Here is an 18,573-nt window from a genome sequence, read left to right on the forward strand (position 1 = left end):
CAATGTGCTCTCCTGTACATTGGGGAGATCAAACGCAGATTGGGTGACCGCTTTACGGAACACCTTCGCTCAGTCGCAAGCAGGACCCTGAGCTTCTGGTTGCTTGCCATTTCAACACCTGCCCCCGCTCTCATGCTCACATCTCTGTCCTGGGATTGCTGCATCAACACAAGCTCGACGAACAGCAGCTCATTTACCGATTAGGCACGCTACAGCCTGCCAGACTGAACATTGAATTCAATAATTTCAGAGCATGGCGGGTCCCCCCTTTTTATGTTTAGTTATTTTTTCTTTTCTATTTGGTTATTTAGTTTGGTTAGTTTGTTTCTACTATGCATACCCACTTTCTGTTTTTTTAATGTCCACCCTCTCTGTACTAATGCTTTGTCTTTCAGCACACCATTAACATACCATTTGCCTTTGTTTCATGACCTTCTAGTCAGTTATTCTCTGTGACCCTGTCCTGTCAACACCTTCTCTTTTGTTATCTCTTGCCCCACCCCCCGCTTTACTTGCTTAAGATCTTTTACATTTCTAATATTTGTCAGTTCTGAAGAAGGGTCACTGACCTGAAACGTTAGCTCTGTTTCTCTCTCCACAGATGCTGCCAGACCTGCTGAGTATTTCCAGCATTTTCTTGTTTTTATTTCAGATTTCCAGCATCTGCAGTATTTTGCTTTTATTTACATCAGGGAGATACACCCCTGTTCTTCTTTGAAGTAGTGCTGTGAGATCTGTGAGGGTAGACAAGGCCTCAGTTTAGCGCCTCCTCAGAAAGACTCCTCTGATGGTGCTGCACTCCCTCGTTATGACCGCTCTGATGGTGTTGCGCTCCCTTGGTACAAGGGAAGTGTCAGCCTAGGTTATGCGCTCAGATCTCTGGAATGGGACTTGAACCCATGACCTTCTGACTCAAAGGCGAGTGTGCTACTCACTGAGCCACGGCTCTGCCTGGAATGGCGTTTTTTTTCCAGAATGGACCAACTTGTTGTAGTGGGGATTGCAAACTGAGGTTGCCCTGGGAGCCAAGCTGCTCCCCTTCTGCCTTTCTGAAGTAGCATTGAAACTGGTTATCAATATCCTTTCTATTACTAACTTGCAGACACTGGAATAGCATCAAGGATGAGGTACAGAAAATATTTGACCATACTAGCGATGACTTCACCCTGGAGAAGATCATTGAACTGGGCTTGGAGCAGCACTCGGAAGCAATCAACAGCATTTCATCTGCAGCCAGCAAGGAACTCTCCATTGAAATGGTAGGGATAACAACATGGCGTGCAAAGGATTTTGAGCCGGTCCAGTTCTACTCTGTGCATGACCATATAACATCAACAAGCCCCACTCCCTCCATAACTTCACTGCCTCCACTCGGCATGAGCTTTGAACCCAAGTACCGGTGACCCTTCAAAGACAACGTTGGCTCGCAGAGCACTCCAGTGGGTAAATGAACCATCCGCTGTCCTCCTGAGTCGGCAGGTGCCCTAGTTCAAATCTCTGGTCCATATTAAGTTAATAGTGGGCTAGACAAAAGGTTCAATAAATGGTCTCAGTATTCTGGGCTCAAACAGGGAGCAAAGAAAGTTGGCTAGACTTCCTGCTCCTTATCTTGATTCAGTGGTCCCTGCTTGAAACCTGGGCAATGCCTTCCATATGCGAGTATTCCATCACCACTTAGAGCCTAATTTCTTGGTAGTCCATTGGAGCAACTGAATTTCTGTTTTCTTTTCTCCTGCGGCCAAACCTATTCACCAAAATGATGGACTCCAGCAAACTGCTGCCTTGACTGATTAGGGCAATGTTGTGTTGGACAGAGGTGCCCAAGTGCAGGAGAGGAGGGGTGAAAACTGGAGAGACTGAAGGATGTGGCAATGCCTTGGAACAGTGATTGGCAGCTCAACAGATCAGGCCTTTATTTACCAGTGGGAACTGTCCTTCAGCATCAGTGAGGCAGGCTAAAGCTGAAAGCTGAATTTCTATTCAGTTTTAACAGTATATTAAACCAGTCTTCAATGGTGTCATTTTTCAACAGGCTTTGGAAGGAATAAGAAAAACTTGGGAAGTTACAACTCTGGATCTTTTGCCTTACAAAGACAAGGGCCATTTTAAGCTGAGGTGGGTACTTAACAACAGCAGCTTGCATTTATTTAGCGCCTTTAAGATTATATAACGTCCCAATGTGCTTCACAGGAGCCAAGGCACATAAGGAGGTATTAAGACAGGTGACCAAAAGCTTGGTCAATGAGGTAGGTTTTATGGAGTGTCTTAAACAAGGAGAGAGAGGTGAGAGGTTTAGGGAGGGAATTCCAGAATCTAGGGCCTGACGAGCTGAAGGCACAGCCGCCAATGGTGGTACATAGGAAATAGGCGATGTGGCCAGAATTGGAAGAGCGCAGAGATTTCAAAGGCTGGAGGAGGAAATGAGACCACAGAGGGATTTGAAAAAGAGGATGAGAATGGCTTCTGGTTTGGCAAAGCCTCATTGTAGGTCATCAAGCAAAAGGGCAGAAACAAAAGGGAATATCTGGTGATTATTAACCTCTCTTTTACCCCCTCCACATCCTTCACAATGAAATGGACACAAAACCATGGGCTGGATGGAGACTTTCCCAATATGTTTTGCAATATCCTCTGGGAGCCTCTGAATGGAAAACTTCCCTAAAGAGAGCAGAGGTCACAGCCAGGAATTTCAGGGCTATAATATATCAGAATGAAGTGAACGCAAGGTGTCCCTGCCACATCTGTTGAAATGAAGCTCTATCTCTGCAGTCCGTATTGTGTGATCTAATTGCTGGATGCAACAGCCATAATGCAGGGGAAATCTTTACCAAGAGACTGGTGAGAATGTGGAACACGCTACCACTGGGAGTGATTGATAGATGTATTTAAGAGGAAGCTAGGTAAACACACAAGGGAGAAAGGAATAGAAGGTTTTGCTGATCTGGTGAGATAAAGAGGGGTGGGAGGAGGCTCTTGTGGAGCATAAAGACTGACATGGACCTGTTAGGCTAAATGGCCTGTTTCTGTGCTGTATGTTCTGTCCATGTGGGTGTGGAGAAATCCCCACCAAAACAGAATAAAGCTCTAGCCCTTCAGGCTCTGCCTGAACATGCAGTGAGCAAAAACCCAGGCTGGCATGTAGCACACACAGAAAACATTGATAAACCTCTTGAGTCCAGATGAAAATCCCAGTTCTTGCTCGAAGCTTATTAATGTGCAAAAAAAAAGCAGCCAGAAAACATGGCCAGCAAGCAAAAACCCAAAGGATGAAACATTAAACAGTTGTACAAAACCTGGTAACCAGTAACAGATGTTTCGCTGCTTCATGTCTGAGCTTGGTGAGGCTCACTTGGTCCCTCTAATTTGGAACTTGCAGCAGTAATTGTGCTGCTCAGAGTTAATGGCTCCCACTCCGTGCTAAGTTACATCTTTATTCAAATGTGCCTGCTGCATGATATAAATGGTTGGCAAGTGTACAGCCAGTGCTGATACATGCAGCATGTGTATACTATTGGCTGCATAGGTTGCATGCTGGCTGCAGATGCACAGCTAACTGTGAGCTGCACTGCCGGTGTTGGTTATGGAGGAGCTGACGCTAATTTCTCGGACACCTCCGACACATTTAACAGCCCTGCAACCTGCACCTGGCTCTTGTGCGGAGGTTGCCCCTCTCAAGAAATCCCTTCTATTGCCTCTTGTGGAAGCGCCAGATGCAGAACCCATTGCCACGTGAATGTGAGGAGCTGTCCCATTGATATTTTTATATGTTTTCTTTATTTGTGCGCAGAGGAACCGATGAAATCTTCCAGACATTAGAGGAAAACCAGCTCACGCTGTCTACCATGAAGTCTTCTCCCTATTTGAGGGCATTTGACAAGCAAGTGGATTATTGGGAACGGTGCCTCTCTCTAATTCTGGAGGTGATAGAAATGATCCTGACCGTACAGAGGCAGTGGCTGTACCTGGAGGTAACTGGCATCATCCCCGATCTAACACAGTGGTGACTGATCGGTGTCTGTTGTGCACTATTGGCTTGTACAGCTCCCACCAGCAGTACAATCTCGCACAATTAATACGCTGCCCAGTTTTAATTCAGGAAAGAAAAGAAAGAACTTGCATTTCTATGATCCCAGAACACTTCACAGCCAATGTAATGTAGGAAATGTAGCAGCCAATTTGCACAGAGCAAAATTCCATTAACAGCAATGTGATAATGATCTGATCATGTTTTATTAATGATGTTGGTTGAAGGACAAATATTGGCCAAGACACTGAGGAGAACTCCTCGGCGCTTCTTCAACATCGTGGCTGTGAGATCTTTTACGTCCACCTGAGAGGGCAAGCAGGTTAATGTCTCCAAAAAATGGTTGGGTCAATTTCTATGCTGCTCAAAGTAAGGAATTGGAACCCTTCTGCTTTTGGCAGCAGACACCAGTCCAGTTGTCAGTTTACTGCAGAGAAGGATTCCCTGTGCCAAGTAGGAATTCCTCTGGACCCAAAATCAAAACATGTGTGCAGAGTTCATTTATACTATGCATAAAAGTTTGTTGCTGGTATGGAGAGGCAATTTACACTGGTAGTTAAATATTCTGCTTGGTACTGAGCCATACAGACTCTTAAGGTCCCAGGTTCAGTTTCCAGTCTGTACCCCGTTCACTGACCTCAGCCGATGGGTGACAGGAATGAAAGTCCCAGCGCAATCAGGAGAGGAGGAGAGACAGTTGGTAGGCAGTAATGGTGTGTAACAAACTCCTGGGGTTTTGTTTGCTGCAGAACATTTTCCTCGGCGAGGACATCAGGAAACAGCTTCCCCGGGAGTCAGCAGAGTTCGAGAATATCGACGCTCAGTGGAAAATCATAATGTATCGTTTCGTCCGTGAACCCAATGCCCTTCGAGGAACTCATCACCCAGGTGTGTTTAGTTCTGTGCACTGCACCTCAGGAAGGATATATTGGCTTCCAAGGGAGTGTAGCGCAGATGAGCCAGCGGCTAAAAGGGCAGGTTGCATAGACTAGGCTTGTATTCCATTGAGTCTAGAAGATTAAGGGCTGATCTAATTGAGTTATTTAAGTTAATTAAAGGATTTGATAGGTTAGGTGGAGAGAAGCTATCTAGTAGGGGAGTCTAGAACAAAGACGACGACTGGAGCAAGGTCCTGGAGAGCTGCTATCACCCCGGAACTGTACCTTGGCAAAACAGAATGACAACAGAAACGGAGGGCAGGCAAGGGAATAGAGTTGGAAAACAAAAGTCAGATGGAAACTGATGTTGTGGTGATCTCTTGCAGTCGCGATACTATCCCATCTAAGGATGTTGTTAGATGCCATTACAATGTCATTGTAAGCCAGAATGATTGCAGACCTTGTCGATTCTTATATAGCTGTGCAGGCTCCACCAGAATATGTCCCCTGACCCACTGTATCTTGTCCTTGGTCTTTTCCCCTGATCTGTACAATGCACCAAAGTTGGCAGCCCATTCAGCCTCTAGCTCCAGTACTCTGGGACTCCCTACATAGTTCTCTTAGTTTTGCCACCTCTCTCCACACTTCCAAAGTCAGTACACCTCCCATCAACTGTGTCTTTGCTCCTCCATCCCAATCCTGCCCTCCCGCCACCCACTGTAACTCTCTCTGTCTTTCCCTTTTGTTTCTTGCTGGTGTATTGCCACTTCTAAAGTGAAGTGCTTTGAGACCTCTTTGTTAGAAGCAGTGTAGAAACATGAATTGCTGTTGTTGCTTCCCGTAGGTCTCCTGGACTCATTGAATGGCATGAACGCAAAGCTGGAAGAGATTGAGAAATCACTGGACATGTACCTGGAAACCAAGCGCCAAATCTTCCCACGTTTCTACTTCCTGTCTAATGACGACCTGCTGGAGATCTTGGGACAGTCCCGCAACCCCCCAGCAGTGCAGCCCCACATGAAGAAATGCTTTGATAACATCAAAACTCTCAAAATGCAAAAGGTAGCGTCACTTGCCCCATTGCCAGATCCCCTATAGATGCTGACCCCATGCCGGTTTCAAGGGTGGTGGTCGACATATGGCTATTTTTCCTGTGCAGATATGGCTATGAAATGTTGTTTAGGTATTTCACTACATCACAGCCAAGTCAGTCCTGTCCTCATCTGCTGACCACTTGCTTGCCCTTGCCTGCGCCTTTTCTAACACTAGGGCATTAGCGTCAATTTGCCAATGCTTACTTTCTACCCACGAATCCACACATTAATGTCTCCTGATACTGTGCTGACTTGCAGCTCTTCAAACTAGTTACTTTGCACATCACACAGCAAGTCTGTCACTGAGGACAGAAAATGCTGGGATTGTGCAGCACGTCTGTCAGCAACTTGACAGAGACTGTTAGTCAGTGCTGGAACAGAACTCTGTCCCACCTGCAATGCACTCCCACCAATTCTGTTCTTAGTTCAGATCTACAGTTTTTTTCACTCCTTCATTGTGGAATAACGTTAACAGGTTCGCCTATTGTACTAGTTACCCGGATTTGCTAGTCTAGTCAAAGGCATCGGCAGTCCTTTCTTGACTGAGTTGTATTTTAAAATTGATTTTTAATAAATGATTTGTTCTCAGGATGTGGGCAGCAGGCAAGGCTGTATTTATTTCCTCCCCTTTGCTGGGCAGAGGAGGAGGGGCTAGCATTTCCAAGTTTCTAGAACTGGGGTTCAGAGGGTGTTAACAGGCAGTTGCTAGTGTTAAGAGGCAGTTGTCTGGTGTAGGAGACTGGAGTCTCAACTAGGCCAGACCATGTAGGGTGAGTGGATACCTCTTCTGAAGGATATTAGTGAACCATTTGAGTTGTTATCCTTACTATAACCACACCAGCTGAGCATATGGATTTTCATGACTGCGACCATCAAACTAACTAGAGCTCTGACGTGTCTCTCTAGGTTGGAACCACCAACAAAATGGAAGCTGCCGGAATGTTCGCTGCTGATGGAGAGTATGTGGAGTTCAAACATCCCACTCTGCTCGAGGGACCTGTGGAGGTAAGGAGATTTTTCGCTGGCTAGATTTGTTGGGGCTTCACCGGCAGCACAGTTCTAAACTAATGCAATCTCAGTCTCATTACAGTGGTTGGAGCAAATCTGCCTGAACCAAACCAAGTCCCAGTTGTCCCCACATTCAGTGGATGATATGAGGGGTACTGCTGTCAGAGATGGGGCAACTGCATTGCAGCCCATTGCATTCCATGAGAGTGCAGCTCTTTACTGGGATCACTAAATCACCCCAAAGATTCAACCATCCCTCAGTCCCCACCCCAGAGAAATAAGATAGATGAATTGTCAGGAGAAACTGGAAAATAAGAGGTGAAATGGGATAGAGGAGTAAAGAGATCTGGGGATATAGATTCATAAATCATTAAAAGTAGTGAATCAGGCCAACAAGGCCATTTAAAAAAAATGCAAACCAAACACTGGAGGAATAGAATTGAAAAGCAGAGAAGTTGCATTAAACTTGCATTGAACCTTGATTAGACTACACTTGGAAGGCTGTGAACAATTCTGGTCTCCGTATCTTTTATAAAAAGGATATAGAGACACTGGAGAAGGTGCAAAAAAGATTTACAAACATTGAAACAGAACTGAGAGCTGTTTTTGAACAGGCTGGGGTTCTTTCCTCGAGAAAAGAGATGGCTGAAGGGTCACCTAATAGAGATCTTTAAAATTATGAAAGGGTTCGATAGGGTAGTAGAGAAGATGTTTCCATTTGTGGGGGAGACTAGAACCAGGGGCCACAAATATAAGACAATCACTAATAAATCCAATAGGGAATTCAGGAGAAACTACTTTCCCCAGAGAGTGGTGAGAATGTGGAACTCGCTATCACAGGGAGTGGTTAAGGTGAATAGTATGGATGCATTTACGGGGAAACTGGATAAACACAAGCGAGAAAGGAAAAGAATGATATGCTGATAGGGTGAGATGAAGAAGGTGGGAGGAGGTTCATGTGGAACAGAAACACTGGCACGGAACAGTTGAACTGTCTGTGCTGTAAATTCCGTGTAATTCTATGTATTTGGTGTGATCAGGATAGAGAAGTGTTTACAGCACTGGCTAAGGCATGCTATGCCAGGAAAGCAATGCGAGCAACAATAGGTGACGTTTAAGAGCAGGGAACTACCATGGTTAATAATGACATATGAACGTGTTCACTTTATATAAAATTTCTACTTCCCAAGGCTTTAATGCTTAATGTCTCCATTAAAAGAGAGACAAAGATTTCATCTAAATATATTAGAGGGGTGCAGTACTTTGTGATCACACTTGCAGAGAGAGGGCTTTAGAGGTTTGGGGCTGCAGTGCTGAGCTCTATCTCTGACCTGCACACTCTACAACTGTGGCTTCTGGTTGTGAGCACAGAACTGCTTTTCATCTCTTCATTGGATAATATTCCTAGTGTAACTTCAAAGCCTTAGGGTGCAATTATACTTACTGTCACACAAAGGCAGCTAATGGATTCAACAGTCTATTACAGCAGGCAAACAGCCAGTTGCCCACATACATTATGTTGCTCCATGCTGCTACGCATTTTAAATTAGCTGCCTCTTATTTGGTCCCGTTTATCTACTCCCAAATGATCAGGACATTGCCCAGAGTGCCAGTTTTAGGACCAACAGCAGCAGTGGGTTAAAGCACCAATCAGTGCTGTGCAGTCCCTCAGGTCATCACAGGAGTCTGACGCAAACTGACCAGTACGACAGAAGGCAAAAGCTGCATATAAAGTTCAAATCATTTTGCAATGCTTAGTGCCAATGGATCCTACACATATTTTGAAGGGTTCTGTTCTTTACACAACCTTTCTTTCTATTGGTAAATTTCTCCCTCTGTCTTGAATGCATTGACTGCTTGGTAGGGAACAGGTCTATGGGCATTGTGTGTCCTCCAGCACCTCATCCTAATCACCATTGTTCAAGGTGATATCAACAGGCTATTCGACTGCAAGAGTGTCGCCGCTAACACAGATCCTACCTTCCCTAGGTGTCTACACACCTGCAGCCACACCTACTCTCCAGCACATGTCAGTGGGGAATGACCCAGTTGATTTATTCCTCCTGATCCCAGGCAAAACAAAGCCAACTGGAGCCTTCGCAATATGCTGTGCTGACTGAGATCAGCTAACTCAGCATAGGCCGAGGGGGCTTTCCAGGTCTGCGAGTAGCTCAGCTAATGCTTGGGAGTCTTGCTGAGTGTTCAGGGTTAAATGATACAGGCTTCATATCTTCTCATCACTTTTTGTTGTTGCAATGTGTTCTTGTCCCACAGGCTTGGCTCTGTGACGTGGAACGCACCATGCGCTTTACTCTCAAAGACCTGCTGAAAGAGTGCCGCTTGGCTCTGAAGAAAATGCTCACCAGACGGGACAAGTGGGTGAAGGACTGGCCTGGTCAGGTCAGTAATTGGGGTTTTTAAGTCTGATTAGCTGGAAATTCTGCAGAGGGAAAATCAGCCTGAGCATTAATGGATCTTTTTATTTCTCAGGTCTGAGCTTGTCGGAGTGGTTTTAGACTGTGCCTTATCACAGGGTTTTAGAACATTTTAAAGTCATTCCCACACTGTTAATAGATTTGAAGTGCAGTAATTCCTATTGTGCAGGCAAAATGTACTAGCCATTTATGCATAGCAAGATGGCAGAAAGCAGACAGTGAGATGAATGTCCAGTTTGTCAGTTATTGGTTGCTTTGGCTAAGGGAGGCAGGTTGGCCAAGGCACTAAGGTCTTTTCAAAAAATGCCATGAGATCATCAATATACAAATAAATAGATGGACAAGGCCTTGATATAACATCGCATCTCAAGAACAGGAACTTGGATAATGTTGAGCTCCCTCATTATCTGACACGAACTCTGATAATGCTGCGCTCTCTCAGTACCTACATTGTCATATCAAACACTCGCAGGGCAGATACAGCATGGGGTTAGATACAGAGCAAAGCTCCCTTTGCACTGTCCGTCAAACACTACCAGGCCACGTGCAGCACAGGTTAGAAACAGAGCAAAGATCCCTTTACACTATTCCATCAAACATGTGCTGTTTTATGAAGTTATTATACCTGTTTGTTCTAGACACAAGAACACCAAATGGACTGAAAATCACAAGCTGTAGATATACCTATGAACACTCTCAGTGAGTGTGGCCCTCACCAAGCTGGGAAATCTAACACAGTTAGTTCTGAAACTTCCCAGTTGAAATTGCGATGACAGTTTTCATAGGTCACAGGATGGATACAGGTGACAAAGCTGTTTGGCTCACCTAAGTTAACTTGCAGTGCACTGGACGTAGCAGCCACCTGCTTCTTAAATAGCTCCAGGGCTTTTTTGAGTATCCACCGCTTCTATTCCAAGTGTTAATCGCTCTCTGTGTGGGGAATTCCTAAATCTGCTTTCCATGATCATTCTCCATCCTTTTGTTTATCCAACATTCAGCCCTTTATTTTATTACAGATGCTTATCACCTCAAGTCAGATTCAGTGGACCACTGATGTCACTAAGGCTCTGATGTCGGCCAAAGAAGCAGGCGATAAGAAACCACTTTGGGTTATTAAAAGAAAGCAGGTGAGTTGAGCTTGTGGGTGTCTTCACAGGAGATTACAGCGATCTGAATTATGGGAACACAAATATGTTTCAGTTAGGATGGGGAAGTAGCATCTACTGACTATCCTAGAACTCTATAAGTGCCAAAAGGTATATTTCCCAGTGCCCTTTGTTAACTGGTTATATGTGAATAGACTGAAAAAACTGGGGTTGTTCTTAGAACAGAGAAGGCTAAGAGCAGATGTGGTAGATGTGTTCAAAATTATGAAGTGTTTAGCTAGCTGAAAGAGAAACTGCTTCCAATGGCTAAAGGGTCAATAACCAGAGGGCACAGATTTCAAGTGATAGACAAAAGAACCAGAGGGGAGATGAGAAAAAAACGTCTTTACACGGCAAGTAGTTAGGATGTGGAACATGCTACCTGGTAGAGTGGTGGCAACAGATTCAGTAGTAACTTTCTAAAGGGAATTTGATAAATATTTGAAGGCGAAACTATTTGCAGGGAAAGAGCCGGGGAGTGAAATTAACTGGATGTTCTTTGAAAGCGCCGGCATGGACATGATGGGCCAAATGGCCTCCTTATGCACTGTATTATTCTATATTCTCTAAAAGGATTGGCTACAGGAGCAGCTGTTTTGTGAGGTGCCCTTGCTGCTGTGACCATGTACAGATCTACCCCAGTAGCACCATGAACTGAAGACGGTGGGTTGTTGTGCTGCTAGCTACTCTAGGCTGCAGCAATGGTGTGCGCTGTTAGTGACCTCAGCTCTCTCTCCACCTCCCCCCACCCCACGCCCATCTGCAGGCTAGGGGAAGCAGAACCCACTCCTGATGTTTCAGCCCAGCTGGAATGTGCACATCAGGTGAGGACGCAATCAAGCCTCGCACGCCTGTTCTTGCTCCAATTAAGTCACCTGCTAGTGCTTCCCATCTCTGTTAACTAGACAGTGACTCAATCGAGAATGACTAGTGGGTAAGCTTCCTGCCTTCAGTGAAATTGTACCCCCAGCGCAGGTCAATCTTTTCATAGAACAAATAGTTTACAGCACAGTAGGGAACCATTTGGCTCATGATATAGTAGCTCTTAGCACAATCCCAAACTAATCGTACTACTACACATTCACCCTGTAACTCTGTGTCTTCCCCTTCTTCAAATATTTATCACTATTTCCTTAAAAAAAGGTCTCTGCCTCAATTCTACTCCCTGTGACAGAGCATTTTATGTATACTTCAACAACTCCTCAGAAAGAAATCACCCATGAGCTCTTGTCTCATTCTCTTGGTAACACTTTTAAATTGATGACACCTCATCATTTTCTCCCCAAACAGAGAAAAAAAATCTTTTCCCATTCATCATCATGGTTACCTTCATTGATTTAGAAAACTCTAAATCTCCTCAGCACTGTGCTGTGCTCCAGTGGAAATTGTCCCAATGTTTTGAGTCTCTCCTTAGAACTGTTCTTTATAATCCTGGTAAATCCATGCTGGACACGCTGTGGTTTTAATGAGGGTTTGGGGAGTGAGGCAGGAGGGGGCGGTGGGGGGAAGAGAGAGAGAGAGATAACTCTGTTAGCATTAAGATTCAATGGGTGGTCAGTGCATTGAGAAAACCCTGAACATCATGTTGATGCCTGTGCAGGTGAGCATGCTGCGTAAGTATTCTGAAGCCATACGTGGAAACCTCACAAAGATCATGCGTCTGAAGATTGTGGCTTTGGTGACAGTGGAAGTCCACGCACGGGATGTCATTGACAAACTGTACAAGATCAGTTGTATGGACGTGACTGCGTTTGATTGGCTGAGCCAGCTCCGCCTCTACTGGGATAAGGTATATCAGGCATCATTACCTACATGCAAAACTAAACCCGACACCACTTCCATCTCAATTTTATTAGAAATATATCCTCCCCTTCTCTGCCAATGATCTCCCCTTTTTTTGTTCATTTCCTGGATGTGACCACTATTAGCAAGGCCAACATTCATTGCCCATCCCTAATTGTCCTTAACTGAGTGGCTTGCTAGGCCATTTCAGAGGACACGTTGCTATTGGTCTGGTGTCACAGATAGGTCAGACTGGGTAAGGATGGCAGATTTCCTTCCCTGAAGGACATCAGTGAAGCAGATGGGTTTTTATGACAATCCAGTAGTTACGTGGTCGCCATTACCGAGACCAGTTATTTTTATTAACTGAACTTAAATTCCCAGATGTTGTGATGAGATTTGAATTCATGTATTTGGATTATTATTCCAGGTCTGTGGATTACTAGTTCAGTAACATAACCACTATGCTACTGTTCCTCGTCTTGGAAGATACAGTTTTACAGGCCCCACCTGCCCACACAATTTCACTGTAGTGAAATAGCAGAGGTAGAACTGCCAATACTGGCATCAGGCATTCCTGGTGTACCTTGGAATGTAGCGCCGAACACTACATGCCCAGAACAGCTGATTTTCCTGACCACGGACTCAGCCCTGTAGATGGTCAGATGTCCTTGAGAAATATCAGAACACTTGGTATGCGAGAGGATTGGAAGTTGGCTTGGCAACACAGAGTTCAAATACCTCCGACAGTAGATGTCAGTAAGGCCTATGTGACCTTGGATCATCACAGGGAAGCCTAACCGGATGCTTTACCCCACAAACACACTGAGCTCCGACAGGAGTCCCCAGATAGTGTGCTAGCTGAGTTTGGCTGACTCTGCACAGGTGAAAGGTTGAAGTTCAAACTTTTGCTGCTCTGCATGGCTCAGCTACTCACGCTATGTGGGGTGTCGGCGCGTATGTTTTATGAAGAAACAGTGGTCAAGAGCCAAGACTCAGGTGCAGGAGGGTAGAAAAGAACAAGAGAAGAGAAGTAAAACCAGAAGCAGTGGTTGGTGAGGCCAAGCTTGGAACCACCCCACTGTTTAATTCAGTAGTTCATTATACATCTAATTATAAAATGATTAAAGCTGTATTGGAAGGAGCAGTAGAGGCTTAGATGACCAGATTAGTCCAAAGAGTAATGTAGCACTTGTCCTGTTGGAGCAACAATAACTTACATTTATTTAACACGTTTAATATAACAACATGGCCCAAGGATCTTCACAGGAGCAATTATCAAGCAAAAATTGACACCGAGCTGCGTAAAAAAAGTATTGAGAAGGGTGGCCAAAAGCTTGGTCAGCGGTAGGTTTTGAGGAGTGCCTTAAAGGAAGAGAGAGAGAGAGATGGAGAGGTTTAGGGAGGAAATTCCAGAGCTTGGGGCCCAGGCAGCTGAAGGCACGGCCGCCAATAAAGCATTTGAACTTCATTTAACATGGCTTATAGAGTTCAATCTGTCATGATGGTCTGTGCTAACATATACAACCTGGTGTGGTGATGGGCCACATTGACCAGTCAGGCCTCCGATATCCATCCCTGGTCTGTGCTGAGGAAGTTGATCTGAGCCAGGGTGCCAACATTGGACCAGGCACCCATGCCTAACAGAGGTGTTGTATGACATGCCCTTGGCTCACAGTTACTGGTGGGAAATGCACACGTATAGGTATCAGCTGAGATCAGAATCAGCTGCGGTGCCCACTACAGTCAAATAGCTGGCTGAGACTAACGGTTAGATTAACAAGAATGACCCTCTGGGTAAGCCACCAGTGACACTGTAAAGCTACTGTCACCATTGGCCTTGGAAGGATAATGTCACCAGTGAAACCAAACCCCAGCATTAGGAAGCACTTTCAGGAGCAGAGAGGAGCAAAGGTTCGATTTCCATACATGATCTTATGGTAACAGCAGAATAGGCCAGTGACCTGCTGCATCTGTTGATTTATTAGATTGACTGGTGGCTGGTTTGTGATTGGATGTCCTCTGTAGTTTTGAAGATCTATATTGTTTTTCTGTCCATAGGATGTAGATGATTGTATTGTCCGACAAACCAACACCCACTTCCAGTATGGCTACGAGTATCTGGGGAACTCGGGGCGGCTGGTGATCACTCCACTCACAGACAGGTAGGGCTCAGCTCTCCCCTTTCACCAAATGTGGGGTTGCATGGTGCTGATGGTGGTGGGGAAGTGTGGTGGCTCATTCTGCTCATTCTTGAGCTGGTAGAACATCAAGTGCACTGTCTCCTGTCATCAAGGGGAAAGTTGGTGTCTGTCTAAAATGGGAGCACTATCAGCAAGTGGAGGAGAATGCAGTCTACTGTTAATTCCAAAACCACTTCAAATAATCTGACAAATCTTTTTCTAGCTCTGAATTCAGCTTTTATTGTTATTTATGGGGCTTAAGTCAAATTATTAGATAACTAAACATTTTAGTGAAAAAAGCAATTGAGTTATCAGGAGTAGGCTGATAATATTTTTTTTTGGGGGGTGAGTTATTGTTTTCATCAAGGTGAGAAATGCTAGCACTGTTTAATAGTATGACTTCTCATTGTCTGGTCAGACACTCCCAGAGCAAGTACATTAGAGTGGGGAAAATGCTAGTCTCTCTACTGCAGCCAGTTTCTGAGCAATTACCTGCTGTCAGGTGATTGTCTGTTTGAGCAGGACTTGCTGCCACTGGAACTTAGTGGCGAGCCAACACTACAGTTTCATGATCCTAGCCCCCACAGCAGGTGCACCATACTGGCATGGACACCTGCCCCTTTTCTTTATATTGCATGATGCACAGGTTCCGCTAGAGTCAGTTTCTCCAACAGTCAGCACAGAGCAAGTCCTTCTCTGCCACTTAATGGTAGAACAGGATCATAGATCTTTGGCCTCCCTCTGTCCAGTGAATTCTCCCACACTACTTCTGCACACAGGCAATATGGCTAAGAGTTGGAGATCGTCCAAGCTGCAGTCCCCACAGGAAATCTCCCCCATCCCATCTCAATCTCCCTTGGTTTCTCCTTTTCAGGTGTTACATGACACTGACAACAGCCCTGCACTTGCACAGAGGTGGATCCCCCAAAGGACCAGCTGGAACAGGGAAGACTGAGACTGTAAAAGATCTGGGGAAGGCCCTGGGCATGTATGTGATTGTGGTGAACTGCTCTGAAGGCCTGGACTACAAATCTATGGGCCGAATGTACTCTGGTTTGGCACAGGTAAAAAGAGAGCCTCAAAAATATAATTTAGCATTTTTTTTTGTTGTGCGATAGGGAGTTTAATTCTTTTCAGGAAACAAACTTCACCAGTGTCAGTTGTGGCTCAGTGGGTAGTTTTCTTGCCTTTTGAGTCAGAAGGTCATGGGTTCAAATCCCATTCCAAAGACTTGAGTCCATAATCCAGGCTGACACTCCCGGTGCCAGCACTGAGGGACTGCTGAACGGTCAGAGGGGCAGCGCCAGGGGAGTGCTGTATGGTCAGAGGGGCAGCGCCAGGGGAAGCGGTGTACGGTTGGAGGGGCAGCGCTGGGGAAGCGCCATATGGTCGGAGGGGCAGCGCCGGGGGAGCGCTGCACGGCTGGAGGGGCAGCGCTGGGGAAGCACTGTAAGGTTGGAGGGGCAGCGCCGGGGGAGTGCTGCACGGTTGGAGGTGCTGTCATAAATTGATAACTTTGCATAAATTGGCTGCTGTGTTTCCTACACTTCAATTGTAAAGCACTTTGGGATGTCCTGAGATGCTGAAATACAAGGTCTTTCTTTCTTACCAGAGAAAATGTTAATTCATAGAGTGTAATTTCAGCTCCATGATTATCCTTTTTTTTGTATCACATGCATCGTTAAGGCGGTGTTGTTCTGAATTCACTGTTCAGTGTTTTTGATGAGAGTCATGTGTGTTTGTGCAGACTGGAGCCTGGGGTTGTTTTGACGAGTTCAACCGCATCAACATTGAGGTGTTGTCTGTGGTGGCCCAGCAGATCCTCTCCATCCTGTCTGCTCTTTCTGCCAACCTGACCCGTTTTGTCTTTGAGGGTCGTGAGATTAACCTGGTCTGGTCCTGTGGCATCTTCATCACCATGAATCCAGGTGAGACTTTGAGAGTAGATAGTTCAGAATGCGCTCATGATGGCACATCCCTCATTATAAAAATGACAGAGCGTACTCCTGATCACTAAAGTACAGTGCTAAGCCAGGCTTCATTCCGTCTTTACTGAGCCAGCCAATCTCCACCGAGACAGCAGTTGGGTATGCTAGAATTGGCCCCAGCAAGCTCACACTAGCAAGAGAAAAATCATCCATGCTCCTGCTGCTGCTCCCTACGGCCAGCCTGAATGTGGGCAGGTGTGGAAGTCAGGTGAGAGCTGAATCGGGCCTCCCTGTGCTCGCCAACATTAGCCTTGTGACACTCGCCTGTTGAGGCTCCCACATAGTTAATGGTCACTGTGGGCTTTGTACTGGGGAGCTGTCCCAGCAAAAGCCCAAGCCATCAGGCTATGAGGGTGGAGATTGGAGAAATACAAAGATTGCCAGCACGAAGGGTTAAATTATGAGGACAGATTACATAGAATTAGGCTTGTATTCTCACAAGTAAAGAAGATTAAGGTCTGATCTAATTGAAATGTTTAATTTGATTAAAGGAGTTGATAGGGTACAGAGAGAGAAACTATTTCCTCTGGTGGGGATAGTCCAGAACAAGGGGACAGAACCTTAAAATTTAGAGACTGGCTGTTCAGGGATATTATCAGGAAGCACTTCTTCACACAAAGGGTAGTGGAAATCTGGAACTCTCTTCCCTAAAAAGCTGTTAATGCTGGGGCCAATTGGAAATTTCCAAATTGAGACTAATAGATTTTTGTTGGATAAGGCTATTAAAGGTTACAGAACCAAAGCAGGTAAACTGAGTTGAGATACAGATCAACCATGGCCTCATTGAATGACGGAATAGGTTTGAGGGGCTGAATTGCCTCCTATTCCTCTGTTTCTGTGTTCCTACCAGTGCTAGCACAGAGAGGAGCAATAGCAAACAACTGGGTCAGGAGGGCATGGTGATAATATCACTGTTGTTCATTGCAGGATATGCTGGACGTACAGAGCTGCCAGACAACCTCAAGTCAATGTTCAGGCCCATCTCTATGGTGGTTCCTGACTCAACACTAATTGCTGAGATCATCTTGTTTGCAGAGGGATTCAACAACTGTAAGGTGCGCGCCTCGTAATCACATTCAGCTTGTTGCCTCCTTCCCCTTCATTGTGATTCCAAGTTGCTTTGAACATATCACCAATTTCCTCTCTTTTCGGACTCCCACACCACATGCTAGCCCCCAGATATGACAAATACAAGACAGCCTGCTCTCCAGCCTTTGTCAAGGCCAGGTTTCTGCTGGTGGACAGGGCACATCTTCTGGCTGACTCCCTGGCATCCAGATACACAGCAGCACAGCTTCCTTGCAATCAAAGCATTTCTACTAGGTGTTTGGGCTTTAGGATGTACAAACTATAAGTTCTACAGCATTAAGATGTACAGTGACGTGAACCTCAACATGTGCATTGTACAATGGAACAAGAACATTTCTAAAAGCAGCAAAAGGCTATTTAGCTCAACTAATCTGACCCTTTGTGATTTCAGCCCTACCAATCTGCCATATGCCCTTTCACCAGAAGCCCTTTCCGTTCCCTTCTACCTTTGCTGTGCCCCTCAGTGGCCTCTCCTGTTCTCGCTTTAAGTAAAAGACCCTTCACTCATAGTCCCAACATCCTAGCACTAACGTGCTTTTCCACATTATGGACTGTTTTCCACAGTGGACAACTTGCTCGCAGATGCTTTGCCAACCAGTTTCACAACCTCGCACATTACAATTCCGTTTCTTCCTAGAGAGATAAAGCCTAACTTCCGATTAATTCCACTGCTTTGGGTCAATTCCCATTGGGATTTGGGTAGAGAACTGCCCATGTTTAGTTCACATATAACCCATAACACCAGCACGAACAGTAGACTTTTAGCCCATCATTCATGGCTGGATTTGAACCACTGAAAGGACATGTGCTAATCCAACTCTCCTTTTGCTGGAATATGTAGCATGAAATCAGGTAAATTGATAAACTTAAAGGAATGGGAAGTATGGGCATAGTCTGATCTGATTGGGGTCAGTTGTTCTTTTCTAGTCTGATTGGCTGCCATTGTG

The 18,573-nt window shown here is 45.4% G+C and overlaps 1 protein-coding gene across 1 annotated transcript in view; it reads left to right on the forward strand.

Moving 5' to 3' along the window:
- dnah2 (dynein, axonemal, heavy chain 2) overlaps positions 1–18,573 on the forward strand; it is a 178,845-nt gene that overhangs the window by 73,700 nt on the left and 86,572 nt on the right. The window contains exons 27-39 of the mRNA XM_068023578.1: positions 1,103–1,259; positions 2,033–2,115; positions 3,788–3,968; positions 4,774–4,912; positions 5,747–5,964; positions 6,903–7,001; positions 9,279–9,404; positions 10,456–10,566; positions 12,185–12,373; positions 14,428–14,531; positions 15,424–15,613; positions 16,297–16,477; positions 17,465–17,592. Coding sequence (XP_067879679.1) covers positions 1,103–1,259; positions 2,033–2,115; positions 3,788–3,968; positions 4,774–4,912; positions 5,747–5,964; positions 6,903–7,001; positions 9,279–9,404; positions 10,456–10,566; positions 12,185–12,373; positions 14,428–14,531; positions 15,424–15,613; positions 16,297–16,477; positions 17,465–17,592 — 1,906 coding nt within the window. The remainder of the gene's footprint in view (positions 1–1,102; positions 1,260–2,032; positions 2,116–3,787; positions 3,969–4,773; positions 4,913–5,746; positions 5,965–6,902; positions 7,002–9,278; positions 9,405–10,455; positions 10,567–12,184; positions 12,374–14,427; positions 14,532–15,423; positions 15,614–16,296; positions 16,478–17,464; positions 17,593–18,573) is intronic.

The sequence above is a fragment of the Heterodontus francisci genome, chromosome 48 (genome assembly GCF_036365525.1).
Source record: "Heterodontus francisci isolate sHetFra1 chromosome 48, sHetFra1.hap1, whole genome shotgun sequence".
NCBI lineage: Eukaryota > Metazoa > Chordata > Chondrichthyes > Heterodontiformes > Heterodontidae > Heterodontus > Heterodontus francisci.